At 41.1% G+C, this 15,790-nt stretch overlaps 2 protein-coding genes across 2 annotated transcripts; one reads left to right on the forward strand and one right to left on the reverse strand.

The window, feature by feature from the left end:
- Positions 1-21: 21 nt before the first annotated feature.
- LOC136753581 (trypsin-3) lies at positions 22-2,935 on the reverse strand. The gene is made up of 5 exons (XM_066709821.1): positions 2,859-2,935; positions 2,337-2,553; positions 1,892-2,036; positions 1,102-1,359; positions 22-703 (listed from the first exon to the last, which is right to left on the reverse strand). Exons 1-5 carry the CDS (start codon positions 2,905-2,907, stop codon positions 542-544), a joined length of 831 nt encoding a protein of 276 aa, XP_066565918.1. The 5' UTR covers positions 2,908-2,935; the 3' UTR covers positions 22-541.
- Positions 2,936-4,917: 1,982 nt separating this feature from the next.
- Positions 4,918-12,624, forward strand: map6d1 (MAP6 domain containing 1). Its single transcript, XM_066709822.1, has 3 exons — positions 4,918-5,778; positions 10,344-10,566; positions 11,965-12,624. The coding sequence occupies exons 1-3, from the start codon at positions 5,261-5,263 to the stop codon at positions 12,040-12,042; spliced, it is 819 nt and encodes a 272-aa protein (XP_066565919.1). The 5' UTR covers positions 4,918-5,260; the 3' UTR covers positions 12,043-12,624.
- Positions 12,625-15,790: the final 3,166 nt, after the last annotated feature.

The raw sequence follows: 15,790 nt of genomic DNA on the forward strand, positions 1-15,790 counted from the left end.
GACTCGGCCCCAAAACAAATGTCAATACACCACTGACAAATATTTATTGCATCAAAATAAGACTAGACTTGGAGACCAACACATTAAAAGTCATGTTCACGCTTTACAAACCTTTAATTGTTTAAAAATCAAATGCTCTATGAAAACGCAGTATGTACTGTTGATATACGGACACCTCTTCAGAAAGAGGCTTTGCTGCTCCAATTACTCCAAATCACAGATTAAATCTTTGGCAAATTAAAAACTTTTGTTAAAGCATTGCAGCCCTAGTCAAGGACTACAATCATCTAAACTGCACTGTAATTCTACCGTGGCTCATGTTTCGCAAGTCGCTCATAAAGGCAGTCATCAGTATTATTAATATCACTGCCCCTGCTGCATACTCAATAAGGCATTAGTATGGACCGACATTGACCAGAAGTTGTGGCAGAAGTATTAAACCTCTTCATTCCTAAATGTAGAGGGATGGGAGAGCTGATCTGAAGTTTAGGTGGATCGGTCCACATTTAGACTGGAGGAGGTAGGGGAAGGGTTAGGGTTCTCATCTACACACACAGTCTGAAGTGATGCACTGGTGTATCCAGTCCAGGTACTTAATGACATAGGTGTAGACTCCAGGATAAGTCGTACTCCCACACCTTCTTCCCCAGGAAATCACCCCAAAGAGCTTGCGGTCACAGATGAGAGGTCCACCAGAATCCCCCTGAGAACAAACCAGAAAAAAATTAAGCTAGTGCCATTTTCTATATAAAGGAAATCCACCAATCATATTTGAGCTGAAGAGGATTGAAAGTGCAAGAATGTCAGAAGCGGATTTATCAGGGTTGGATTTACAGTTTAGATTCCCATCAAGCTTGTAGCCACCAAGCCAGTTTCCTGGGCTTCCAAAAATTAAAAACTTCATGAGCATCAAGTGGATTTAAGTCCCTTGCTATTGCCAAAGACCACACCTCCCAATTAAGAAAATCAGAGAAGAATGTGATCTAAACACCCCAGATATAAATCCAGCAGGAAAATGAAGTAGTGCCATAACAGAAACCAGAGCACTAAAATCTATTATGAAACAAAAGTTTGTTAAGAGGTTAACAAGATTCTCCTCACATAGCAGGCGTCTTTGCGGCCAAGTCGGTCTCCTGCGCACATCATGTTCGCGGTGACCAATCCCTCATAAGACTGGTTGCAGAGATCAGTGGACATTACAGTAACGTTGGCAGCCCGCAGTAAGCCTAGCATTCTCCCCTCATCGCTGGTCTTCCCAAAGCCCGAGATGAGGCACCTCTGACCCGTGGCAACGCTGTCGTGGGGCCCTGGGAGCTCAACCACCTGGATGGTGCTCCCCAACACCGCCGGCCTGAAGAGCTAAAGAGTCAAAGAGTGAACATCTGTAAAGACTGACCACGAGAGAACATTGCAGGAACCCAATCTGTTGCACTGTAGGGTGAGCATCCATTTTTAGCCATTTCAGAAGATTTAAGATCAATCAGTGCTTCAATGTCTTACCTAAACCAGCAAGCTCATCCCCAACTTGAGAAAAGTCTCCACTACCACCAAGTGCGGAACAAAACCCAAGAATTTACTCGCTTGGCAGGAGCCACAAGTGTAAGATTAGAAACCTCTAGTGGCTGAAAACTGTGGCACATTCCTGATCTAAACACAGCTCTTTCAAAATTACTTTAAATTCACTTAGTTAAACCATTTTGGAAAGTTTCCTTCAGCTTTTAAAGGTCTATTATTCACTGAAAACATTACTCTAGCAATGAACCGTCTCTTTAATTCTCCAACACCAAAATTCAAGGTCAAAACAAGGCTGATATTGCGGTTAGAGCGTCACCCAGGACCACTTCATAAAAAGTAGCAGCACCTTTGGTTCATACAACACAGCAGAGCTTACCTTGATGAGCATGATGTCATGATGGATCATTTCACTCCTGTTGTAAAAGGGGGGCAAACAGATCTTATCGGCTCTTATTCGCTGGGTCTTCTGTCCTTGAATCCAGACTGCTGAACTTCCAAGGTCCACAACCATCTCCGAAGGTCTTGAAAATGAGAGGAACACAGTGGTGGTCACTTAACTGATACATGACCAATGTAGAGGACAACTACTAAATGTAGATACAAACTGAGGAGAATAACTTAAAATCAAGCCATCAATTCAATTCTACTATTCATATTAGCAGACAGCGGAAACTTAAAATGATTGAGAAAGGAGATGTTAAGTCACATACGCAATGTTGAGCTGGATAATCTTACACCTGCTCCCCAAAGCCAAGTCCAAAAAGTTGTATACAGGAATTGTTGTCGGGGGTGAGAATTTGTGGGTCCAACCGTCTACTGACCGTATATAGCAATGGGCGGCAGAGAGAACCCAAGAGGGGCTGATCAGGGCCCCACCACAGTAATGGAAAGTTTTGCTCATGATGGAGGCTTGATATGGTACGTTGCTGATCCGCACCCCCCCAACGATCCGACTTCCTTCAGCGTCCTCATAATCCTCATAGGAGTCACTTTCCAAATCCGCATTGTAGTCATCCATGTCCTGCTGTGGAACTGCGCCTACAGAGAGGAAGACAATCCTTAAAAATAAAGTTCCCTTCAATCATTACGAGAGAAATGCTCTAACTTGAGCACGGTCAATCTTTCTTAAGTACCGAAAACTGACTCCCGTCGTCTTGCATAGCAGTCGGTAAATATTGGGGAAGTGCACTTTGTTTCATATAAACGTATAACAAGGCAACGGGAGTAACTTGGATATTTGTATATGCTATTTTTTTCTGTAAAGTTTAGATATGTTGCACATGACAATAATAACAGTTCATAGAAATTACATGCATCTTATTTTAAAGAACCGAAACACTCACTTATGGCCGCCAAATGCAGACAGAAAATGAAATAAGGCTCAACATGCATGGTTGTCCCGCGGGTTAACAAACCCAGATACTAGCTTCGGGATTTTATGTGCTTTGAACAACTGAACCTAATTAAACATCAATTATTTAATTACGCAGTTACATGTGTTTAATTTGCACGCATGCAGAGTGCAAACAGGCACCTTAATTGTGCTTGTGGCTCAGCATTAATCATTACATAGATGTTTGTAAGCCAAATAAATCTTTATGTTCAGTCTGGTTTAGACCCGATTGACAGCCGAACACAAGGTCAAGCTTTTAAAAGCTGAGTTGAGACTGGATCGATTATCCATGTGATTATACACATTGAAATAGACTTGGTGGCGTATGAGGTTAACAGTTTTTGTCAAATGGGACAGCTAGACAAATGTGGAGAGCAGAATAGACAACAATAAGAACAACAACAACAACAACAATAATAATAATAAAAATAATAATAATAATAACTAGAATACTGAAGTTCCTGGAGAAACTTTGTCTGCATGTGAAAGTATGTTTGAGTACAGTAAGCAGTATGTTTCAGTGTACATGTAGTACTGTAGTAAGTACAAGATACTACAGTATACAGTATACTATTGTATATAACAAGTTACTACAGTAAACTATAGTATAAAAGTGTAATATGGTATAAAACAGTGTATTATAGTATTTATTGTAGTGTAGTAATAACGATAATACATCACACAGTAAAACTATACTATAGTATACAACACTGTGCCATAGTATTTGATGTAGAACTGTAGTACTGTAGTATATTACAAGGTACTACAGTATTAAATAGTGTACTGTAGTATATCACAGGCAACTACAGTATATTGTAGTATTATAGTATATTATGGTATAATAGAGTGTACTACAGTATTTGTTGTACATCACAGGGGTCTACAGTATACTACAGAACACATAGGGAATTAATTAAGGTATGTAGGTTGTAGCAGTCAATCATATGGAATACTAATATGAATCGGTACTAAAGCTCTGTATATATGAATGTAATGTAGTATCATTATTATTCGTAGCCAAGTAGAAGTATTAGTATATAAAACAGTATTAAACTAATGTATTGTACTATATATATATATATATATATATATATATATATATATATATATATATATATATATATATATATATATATTAGTATTAGAAGTGGAATAAGTATGTGTATATAATACAGTATTACACGAATTAAAAGTAGTATAATTATTAGTAGAAGGGGAATACATATTAGTATATAAAACAGTATTAAACCAATTTAATGTAGTATTTTTAGTAGTAGTAGAAGTGGTATAAGTATTAGAATAATACAGTATTTTATGCGGAAATCAAATATTATACTCTGTGAGGACCGCAGTAGAAATGCACAACGCGCAAAGTGCAGGACACAGGAGAGACAGGGAGGCGGGACCAACGCTGGGAACTGTGACCGCTGATTGGCTACTGACTGGTCCTAAAATTACATAGCAACAGTGATTGGTTACTGACCTTGAGCGGAAGGTTTTCGCATGCAGACTAATAATAATAATAATAATAATAATAATAATAATAATAATAATAATAATAATAATAGTTCAAAAGCTTCAATTAAAATAAATAAATGTACATATTAGTTTTGAGACAGAATAAAAAAGGTTATGCTAAGCAAATATATTTGCTCTTATCCAGTTAATATAACATTTTACTTTGTGTAAAAACATACACCCAGTTCCGTTTTACTCTCATGCTTTAACTAGTTGTCTGTATTTATAAAACAATATATGAAAAAATAAACATGCGTACTATTGTTTTTAAGTGTAATTGTTACGAAAACTAAGTTGTACAATAGTGCTACTTATAATATTGTGTACAAATAGGCTACTTAAGTGTTAATTTATGAATCTATCTATTTATTAATGCACATATTATCACACGTCCCCTGGAGCTCTGATGGTTTTGCTGTGACACTGTTGTCAGAGATCACAGGGGATGGATGGAGCTGAAAGAATATTTCCTGGCTGTATTTATGACATGCAGCCCGCGTTGCAATCAGAGTGGAGGAGGAGAGGACAGACTGAACAAGCCCTGACGCGCACCATTGTGCCTCTTGTGTGGGATTGCAACGTTTCCTTCTTCGTGTTGGTCACTTGACGCTTTTTAATAGATTTATTCTGCATCCTCTGGACCACGTGAGACAGACATGGAGACACGGCGCGGCCACCGGAGTGTCTAGCAATGCGCTTACACACGCACTTCTGCATGTGACGTTTTCTTTCTTTCTTTCTTTCTTTCTTTCTTTCTTTCTTTCTTTCTTTGCTTCTTTGCTTCATTCTTCTTTATTTTGGTCTCTCTATCTCATAACCCTTTTAGCCCCCGACATGGCTTGGCCGTGCATCAGTAGAGTGTGCTGTCTGGCTCGATTCTGGAACCAGTTCGATAAATCGGACCTCTCGGTTCCGCTGACCATCCAGAACTACTCGGACATCGCCGACCCAGAAGTGCGCTCCGTCACCAAGCTGGTCTCGGCGGACCGGGCTCTGGGAACCGACTACTCGGCGACACCTGATCACAGAGGATCGCCGACCGCCCCGGAGTCGGGGTCCAGGAGATCGTGCAGGGGGCGGAAAGAGCCGAGCTTCAAGCCCCGAGAGGATTACCACCCCCCCGGCGTGCCGTTTCAGAGTGTGTCCCAGTACACGCAGGATTTCAAGCCCTGGCCCCTTCCTAAAAAGGAGAATTTCCCGTGGATAAGCAATGGCGGCAAGAGGGACTCGGTGTATATGCCGGATAATAGCCCCCCTGTGCAGTACCCCAATCCCGGGCAGGAGCGAGGAGACAAACACAGACAGCCCTGGAGGGAAGAGCCGATAGAGACGTCCGGGACCGGCTCCAACAGGTGCGTAAGCTCGGTGGGGTCCTTTCAGCACCAGCTGTCAGTGACAGCTACCCGAGGAAGCAGAGGGATGTTCTTCAGTCTTGACAACTTTGTAAAATCACAAGCCCAGATGAAATGTATAGGAGTTCAGCTACAGTAGGTGATTGAGGTTGTATTTGTGTGTCTGTTGTATGTATCTATATCTCTACATTTGCAACACGGTGCCCATGAGATTCAAAAGGTTGTGAGACGCATGTCCTCAGTCAATCGCAGTCTGACTTGTTTTTAACACATCCGTTCTCTAAGACTGTGAGAAACCATTGTGAATAATTTACAAAAAAAGAATTCCACTTGTTCTTCCATTTCTTCTTCAATCTGATTCTGGTTTACCGACTGTGTGTTTTAAAACTAAATCTAGTTAAAATCTAGTTTAATAATAATAATAATAATAATAATAATAATAATAATAATAATAATAATAAAGTAGTAGTAGTAGTAGTAGTTTACCCCCAGTCGTATTGGATGTTGCATTATCTTTATTAATTTAAAAATGGAATAAATAGTATAGACACTTTGACAGACACATAGACACCTAGATCATGCGTAAATACAAACCTACATCTACAAATACATGAGGTGTTTCATATATAAATTCACAACTAGAATTGGCTGTGAAGCATGGATGCTGAAATTAAGGTCCTTTTTTATCCCTAAAACACGAAACACTCCGGGATCACAGCCGATAATTTGGTGGTTAATAATTAAACAATTTACTCAGACTAGGACGTGTTCATCAATAGCCAATGATATTACCTGTTCCCTGCTATTTCCCTGTAGAAACACGCAGAGGATTTCTAATGACATGATCAGTTTCCATGAGCCCTGCAGTATGAAAATCATCCTGAGAGACGTCCGTGAGAACAAATACCATTCAATAACCTTCATTTGAACCTTTATGAAAGTTTCATATTGTGTTTTGCTTTTATAAATTGTTTATAAAAAAACTAAAAACCAGTAATATACGGGGGTGAGAGCAATCAGACACCTACATATACATCCTGAGCGTTCAGTCAAATAAACCCGATTCAAAGACTTGACGCAAGCTTTCATGATCAAAATGCTGTCAGCCCTCAGCTTTTCCAGTGCAACTGACATCACTGATGCTGTAGGTGTCACGGTCCTGTGGTGAAGGGGGCAGGATACACCTGGGTGTCCTTAAACAAACCTGGTGGCTTTTGTGCTTCATGATTTCAAGAGACACAGGCTGTTGAGCAGTGAGCTCTGTAGGTAACAAAAAAACTGCTCAAACCGCCAGCAACCTAAAAAAGTGACATTAGAGCAGTGTGGTAAATCAACAGGACCGAAGACAGTCTGTGTGTTATAGCAGGGGGACTAAGGTGTTGTGCACGTTAGAACATAAGAACATAAGAAAGTTTACAAACGAGAGGGGGCCATTCGCCCCATCGTGCTCGTTTGGTGTCCATTAATATCTAAGTGATCCAAGGATCCTATCCAGACTATTTTTAAATGTTCCCAAACTTTCAGCTTCAACCACATCGCTGGGTAGTTTATTCCAGATTGTGACTACTCTCTGTGTAAAGAAGTGTCTCCTGTTTTCCGTTTTGAATGCCTTGAAGCCCAATTTCCATTTGTGTCCCCGGGTGCGTATGTCCCTGCTGATCTGGAAAAGCTCCTCTGGTTTGATGTGGTCGATGCCTTTCATGATTTTGAAGACTTGGATCAAGTCCCCACGTAGTCTCCCCATGTTGAGGTAGGAAATAAATCAAACCAATCACGGATGACGAGAAGGTCACTGAGGCAGAAGCAAAATACCCCAAGCAGAGCACAGCATCAGAGAAGCCCTTTGAAGTAGAACATCTGGGAGTTTATTTCCAGACTCTGTCATTATCAATGCTGGTGTAAACAGTCCTGCAGTTGTTTAAAATGGTACCTTCCTGAGAAGTCATTAATTTTAAGAACTGCATCATTAATCAGACAAAACCCTCTTTTGTAAAATGGTATTTACTGTTAATTAATCGTATTTTAGATGTTGGTGTGATTTACAGGTTGTATATTATTGCCTTTTATTTTGTGACATTGCAATACACAACACTTGTGTTATAATCAGATCTCAGTGATTTAAGGGTTACACAGGTGCACTTTTTAAAATGACAAACTCATAAGAGAATATTTTCCCACAATTCAATACGTGTATAATTTACAGGTAGCAGGTATAGTGCTTTGGATATTTGTGCCTGAAAACAGTGTTTTGCACATTTTATACTTTTCCCCTTTAAGTTGCAATACAAAGAGAGAAAACATGTTTTTCCCTTTTATATCTCGTTAATAAATTCCTTCTTCTGATATCATAAGATCCCCTGAGACGCTCATCTGAATTACAGTAGCCTCCGCATTTTTTCAGACCCTTAATGAAGTGTGACTAAAAACAGATTTTGTAAGAAAATGCAAAATGTACTCTCAGTAGATTTCCATATAAAAAATAAAAAAATTAAAATAAAGATATATATATGCCTACAATTTTGATAGTCATGGAATTTTTAACTTTTTGATGTACTTGTATAAAAATAGTGTAGTATCTTCTTGCTAAATTAACTTTTGGTTGCACTTCCTCAGGGGTCTGTATAAATCTGGAGACGACGGTTTGTCCCAGTGAACACCCCCGAGAGCAACTTTACCTTCACTGAACTTCGCCCGTTTATTCATGCCAGATCACCAGTTGTGTTTTTACAGTGAGGGAAAAAAGTATTTGATCCCCTGCTGATTTTGTACGTTTGCCCACTGACAAAGAAATGATCAGTCTATAATTTTAATGGGTGTATTTTAACAGTGAGAGACAGAATAACAACAAAAAAATCCAGAAAGACACATTTAAAAAAAGTTATAAATTGATTTGCATGTTAATGAGGGAAATAAGTATTTCACCCCTTCGACTTAGTACTTGGTGGCAAAACCCTTGTTGGCAATCACAGAGGTCAGACGTTTCTTGTAGTTGGCCACCAGGTTTGCACACATCTCAGGAGGGATTTTGTCCCACTCCTCTTTGCAAATCCTCTCCAAGTCATTAAGGTTTCGAGGCTGACATTTGGCAACTCGAACCTTCAGCTCCCTCCACAGATTTTCTATGGGATTAAGGTCTGGAGACTGGCTAGGCCACTCTAGGACCTTAATGTGCTTTTTCTTGAGCCACTCCTTTGTTGCCTTGGCTGTGTGTTTTGGGTCATTGTCATGCTGGAATACCCATCCACGACCCATTTTCAATGCCCTGGCTGAGGGAAGGAGGTTCTCACCCAAGATTTGACGGTACATGGCCCCCTCCATCGTCCCTTTGATGCGGTGCAGTTGTCCTGTCCCCTTAGCAGAAAAACACCCCCGAAGCATAATGTTTCCACCTCCATGTTTGACGGTGGGGATGGTGTTCTTGGGGTCATTCCTCCTCCTCCAAACACGGCGAGTTGAGTTGATGCCAAAGAGCTTGATTTTGGTCTCATCTGACCGCAACACTTTCACCCAGTTCTCCTCTGAATCATTCAGATGTTCATTGGCAAACTTCAGACGGGCCTGTACATGTGTTTTCTTGAGCAGGGGGACCTTGCTGGCGCTGCAGGATTTCAGTCCTTCACAGCGTAGTGTGTTACCAATTGTTTTCTTGGTGACTATGGTCCCAGCTGCCTTGAGATCATTAACAAGACCCTCCCGTGTAGTTCTGGGCTGATTCCTCACCGTTCTCATGACCATTGAAACTCCACGAGGTGAGATCTTGCATGGAGCCCCAGACCAAGGGAGACTGACAGTTATTTTGTGTTTCTTCCATTTGTGAATAATCGCACCAACTGTTGTCACCTTCTCACCAAGCTGCTTGGCGATGGTCTTGTAGCCCATTCCAGCCTTGTGTAGGTCTACAATCTTGTCCCTGACATCCTTGGACAGCTCTTTGGTCTTGGCCATGGTGGAGAGTTTGGAATCTGATTGATTGATTGCTTCTGTGGACAGGTGTCTTTTATACAGGTAACAAGCTGAGATTAGGAGCAATCCCTTTAAGAGAGTCTCAGCTCGTTACCTGTATAAAAGACACCTGGGAGCCAGAAATCTTGCTGATTGATAGGGGATCAAATACTTATTTCCCTCATTAACATGCAAATCAATTTATAACTTTTTTGAAATGCATTTTTCTGGATTTTTTTGATGTTATTCTGTCTCTCACTGTTAAAATACACCTACCATTAAAATTATAGACTGATCATTTCTTTGTCAGTGGGCAAACGTACAAAATCAGCAGGGGATCAAATACTCTTACCCCTCACTGTAACACATTGGTTTGTTTCCCCTTGGATTTATACAGCTAGTCACGCCTGTGCTTGTTTTAATGAGTGGTTAATGAGAGTTGTCACATCTCTGAGTATTAAGTGGTGTTTGAGAAAGTTCCAATGAAGCATATTTTATTTTTAAATAATATTAGTCATGCTGTGTATAATAAATAAACAAATAATACATAACTATATTAATTTATCATGGTATTATTTCTCCCTTTTTTGATCTGTGTTTAATGTTTATTGCATTGTTTTTAGGCAGGAATTCTGCCCCTGGATGGGTGCTAAACCCTCAAAGTCAGCCCGGAAAAAGCCCGCCTACACAAGTCCTGGTTCCCACGTCAAAAAGACCAGCACCAGCTACAGAGCCGCCTTCGGTGGAGACGTCTTTAATCAGATGGAGACTCTGCAGGTTGATACCAACCCCCAGCAAAGCACCTCAGCGGATCCAGCAGAAGAAAACCAGCGGACCAGGGCTGAGGCAAGTCTCACTGTCTGTGTACTTATTCACTTCTGAGCCGAGTTTATGCATCTTTTTGTTGGGTATACACATTCAATGCTTTGAATAGCATTTAAAATCAGTCAAATATGGAGTTCACCTCTGTAAGTCATTTAACTGTGTGGTTCCTTTTCTGAGGGACTCGAAATGTTGATTTGTGACAAAAGGGTGGATCAGACACTAAAGGACATGTCAGGTAGGCAGGGTGTAAACAGTCAGGCATGCCTCGTCTTGTTCAGGGCTTCATATTTGATAAAGAAACTATCAAGTGTCTATACGTCTGCTATTAAAGACACAGAGCACCTGCTGCACTGAGAGAACTGACTGATCCCAGAGGAGCTGCCCCTCGTGGGTCTTGTGTACTTTGAGTCCTAAATAAAGAGTTGCTCTCCAGGGTTTAGCCCCTTTGTGACCGAAGCCATCTGTCTCAAGTGTCACCCTGGCTCACGCTTCTTATCCACTGTGGTGCGAGAATCCTGTCCAGTGATCGGACAACACATCTGCAAATCAACGTACAACAAACACACTGACAAAACTCTTGAATTCATTGTTAACTGGACTATCCCGACACCTGTGTGAAATCCCGGGAATTCAACGAAAAGAGCATACCAACATGCCAACAGCCCGTCATAATTCAGAAACGGCTTGAAACATGGAGTTTGGTATACAATAAATGCATGTGTATTTGATTATATTCCTGGTGAATACAGTGGGACTTTGACACCCTACATGGGGAGGTATACTGAATCAGACATGAAAACCTCTCCATTTCCTGTGTGTCTTGCTTCTTAGTTGTTTGTTAAGGATCTTAGACTGCTAGAAAATCAACTCAGAAATAATGTAGAATTAATTTACTGTAGATTTCTCCCAGGGACAGCTTCTCTACTTTGTAATAATTTAAGATCTCCTTTAAAAAGATGGTCTTTTCAATGCACAACAAAAAGAGGAAAACTGTTGCTTCGAGGGGTTTATCACAGCGTTCCTGGCTGTGGGCTCTCGGGCTCCTAGGGGCCAACTGATAGCTGTTGCTCTTCTAACAGCTGGGAAAACTACAGTAATGGCGCATGGTTCTCAGTCTGCCATTGATCATCATCCTGTAGAGCATGTGAATCGTGATCAGGATGGGAGAGACCTGCAACCAACCTGTCTTGGCTTTCTGTCCCTGCAGTGCATTATCTTCCCAGTCTAATAGGCCAGGTTGACAATGAATATGAATCTTAAAATAAACAGCTCCGTTACAAATCTACAGTCACACACAAAGACATGGATATTGCCGAAACTACTATAATCTCTAAAATACTATTCTGAGTAAACTGCAGAAGTAACTGATCAAAGTGCAGCCGAATACCTGAGAGTCATTTTCTATGTTTTCTTTTAAAGGAGCAACCGCTGAAAGCCAAGACCTCTCCGAATCCCTCTGCCATCTTTCAAAGCGGATCCCGGATCTTCAACATATGAATGTCTCTCCCAGACCGACCCTGATTGTAAACGAAGGCCCGGGACGCTGTACTTTTATTCCACGAAATATGAAATCTATGCAAAGATGGATGTACATTTTAACAGTTTCTTTCAAGGCTGTCTGTACGATATTTGACCATCTATATATGTATATAGGTTATTTTCCAGCTATTTTAACAGGGATTTTTTTCCCCCACAAAATGTCCGTTAAAAAACAAATCGTCCATTTTGTGGATCTAATATGCATGTAACAAAACATTGATTAGATGGGCTGTTTTTCAGAATGACAGCCCTGTCAGTTGTGTGTGTTTCTCCTTAAACTGGAATGTATTTTTGTTGTTGGCATATTCTGTTACCCAACTTGTGTAGTTTTAAAGAGTATACTAAAAATTGTTTGATAATCGCAATACAACAAATTCCTTTTATGTCTGTAAATTTATATTGATGACAACACTGGAAAGTTACAATTTAATTTACAATGTATTTATTTTTTGACTAGGAGAGATCTTTTGAGGAAAAATAGAAAACAACTGAAAAAGCCGTTATAATGTAAATATAGAAACCCTGAACTCAAATAAAGAAAGGTTCCTAAAAATGTTGTTACATTAAGTCAGTCATTAGAAAATCACAAATACATTTTTGTTTTGGGGGTCGGGTCACATGTGCTGGACAGTCCAATCTCACTGTCTTTTCTTCTGGCCGTCCAAGAGTGATTTTCTGCCAATCCCTCATTTGGAGACATTTAAGGCAACGCATTTAAGAGCTGCGAACTTGCTTAATAAAATCGCAGATAGCAACTACAGCAGCATCCCTCTGATAGGAGCATCTAAGACCTAGCGCAGACGCTCACAGTGTGAAGCAGCATCAGTGAAACGCCAGTAAACAACCAACTCTCTCCATCTGAGCTCGTTTAATATTCCTTTTGAGCAAGCAGTAGGAAAGAGAGTGTGATTTGTGAAGTAGGCCTCCTGGAGAAACCACCCCCAACTCGTCTCCGGGCTTTGATGCCACCCAGCTTCGATCCACAATTCGTGTTTCACCGTCCAGCGGTTTGGGTTGAGGCAGCCGGGCGACACTGGGTCCAGCTTCTGAGCGGTTACTGCTGTAAACACGGGACTGCAACGATGCGCGTTAAACCGTACAGATCTTGCCGCTATATCTTGGTGTGCCACGTGCACAATAAACAAACCTAGACATCACTCTTTGTCTTGAAACTATACAGCTCGTGATCTGACCTCAATACGTGGTTTTTACAAAGCTGCTTTATTAACAACCCGGCTATAATCGCAACAAATCCAGAATGAGGGAAAAAAATAGGAGTTTCAATCCATTTAAAAAGCAGGATGAAGGAAAAGGAGGGAGGGACAGGGCCGGACAAAGCTGCATTGATTGAGAGACACATCGGCACCAGTTCATCTGAAAAGGATTCCTGTCGGGGCAGGAGCGAGAAGTGATGCCTTTAGACCAGGAGTGGGGAATGTCCGGCCTCCGGGCTGTACGCGGCCCCTGAGGCTGTTTGCTCCGGCCCTAGAGTCCATTTGAAAAAAATAATTTCTCTGACACACACTTAACACTAGAAGCACCGAGCTTATGTAATAAACATCTCTACTGCGTTTTAACTGCATAAACATGGAAATAAATAAGTTTACGTAGAATAGCCAAAATTGGGTTATTTTCACCGGTCATTAAAATACATAACTTAAATATAACCCATAATCCTGCCTGCCCTTTACAATACAGTCTGTCTGGCGCTCAAGTGGTGATCTCTACCTGTCTACAGTCTTTCATGTGCTTGAAAAACACACACACTGTACAACATTACAGGTGTTTCCTTACTGTAGACAGATTGAGCTGATACAGTGATTACCCGCAAATAAACATGGATTGGAGACGGAGACTGAAGAGAGCTCGTTTTGAAATGCTGTGTATATGAACATGACTGATTCAGGGGCAGCAGTAATAATGGCAATTACAGATCATTAGTGGGTTTGTGCCAGTGCTGTGAAAACAGTGAAACGCCAGGTCCAAATGGCAGCGAGTGCTTTTCCTCCACTGATCAACATGCGATTGCTACTGCAGTACAGAGTGCAATAGCGCACCACATCCACCAAAATAATGATTCATGGACATTATCAGCGGAGCAGTATTTATTGCGATGCTGTACACCGATCAGCCATAACATTATGACCACTGACAGGTGAAGTGACTAACACTGATAATCTCGTTATCATGGCACCTGTCAGTGGGTGGGATATATTAGGCAGCAAGTGAACATTTTAACCTCAAAGTTGATGTGTTAGAAGCAGGAAAAATGGGCAAGCATAAGGATCTGAGCGACTTTGACAAGGGCCAAATTGTGATGGCTAGACGACTGGGTCAGAGCATCTCCAAAACTGCAGCTCTTGTGGGGTGTTCCCGGTCTGCAGTGGTCAGTACCTATCAAAAGTGCTCCAAGGAAGGAAAAGCTGTGAACCGGCGACAGGGTCATGGGCGGCCAAGGCTCACTGATGCACGTGGGGAGCGAAGGCTGGCCCGTGTGGTCCGATCCAACAGACGAGCTACTGTAGCTCAAATTCATGCTGGTTCTGATAGAAAGGTGTCAGAACACACAGTGCATTGCAGTTTGTTGCATATGGGGCTGCATAGCCGCAGACCAGTCAGGGTGCCCATGCTGACCCCTGTCCACTGCCGAAAGCGCCTTCAATGGGCACGTGAGCATCAAAACTGGACCACGGAGCAATGGAAGAAGGTGGCCTGATCTGATGAATCACGAGTTCAAGGTGTTGACTTGGCCTCCAAATTCCCCAGATCTCAATCCAATCGAGCATCTGTGGGATGTGCTGGACAAACAAGTCCGATCCATGGAGGCCCCACCTCGCAACTTACAGGACTTAAAGGATCTGCTGCCGACGTCTTGGTGCCAGATACCACAGCACACCTTCAGAGGTCTAGTGGAGTCCATGCCTCGACGGGTCAGGGCTGTTTTGGTGGCAAAAGGGGGACCTACACAATATTAGGCAGGTGGTCATAATGTTATGGCTGATCAGTGTATATTCGTGGAGTAAATGTGTTCACCTGGAGAAGGCTGTCAAAATGCAGCTTGAGGTACGAGCTCCTGCAGGGAAAGTGCAGAAACGTGTCCTGTGTGGACTGTTAGAGCTGTCAGGTATGTAGGCTAAATATATAGTAAATAGTTTATTGAAATACACTGATTTTATTCACTGTAGCTTTGTATGTTGAAAACAAAGTTTACACGATGTTGAAAATGTTTAGTGTACAATTATGTTTTGATAAATGCAATAGTTATTTCTGAACTATAAAATATTGCTTTTGAGCATTATTCCAATATTTACGTTTACACGTTTACATTATCTTACTTTATACCGTTTTTGAACTTTTTTCTTATTGTAGGCTATATAGTTATTTTGACTGCAGTGTGCGCGTTTAGAAAAAAGTGATTTGTTCTTGCATTAGAATGTAAGTTTCATCTGTATTAATGTTTTGTTGTAGGTGTATTAATTAAGGTTGTGGCCCATGAATACATTTGTGAACACTCGAATGGCCCTTGATAGGAAAAAGGTTCCCCACCCCTGCTTTAGACACATTTCCATTTTACAATAGAATAGAAATGTTTACACACCAGCCTCTGGTAGAATTTTATGGAAAGCTTACATTCACATATACGGATATTTATTATGACTATACTTGAAAATAATAATGTTGATTATTTGTGCGTCTGTCAACGATT

This window comes from Amia ocellicauda, chromosome 7, assembly GCF_036373705.1.
Source record: "Amia ocellicauda isolate fAmiCal2 chromosome 7, fAmiCal2.hap1, whole genome shotgun sequence".
NCBI lineage: Eukaryota > Metazoa > Chordata > Actinopteri > Amiiformes > Amiidae > Amia > Amia ocellicauda.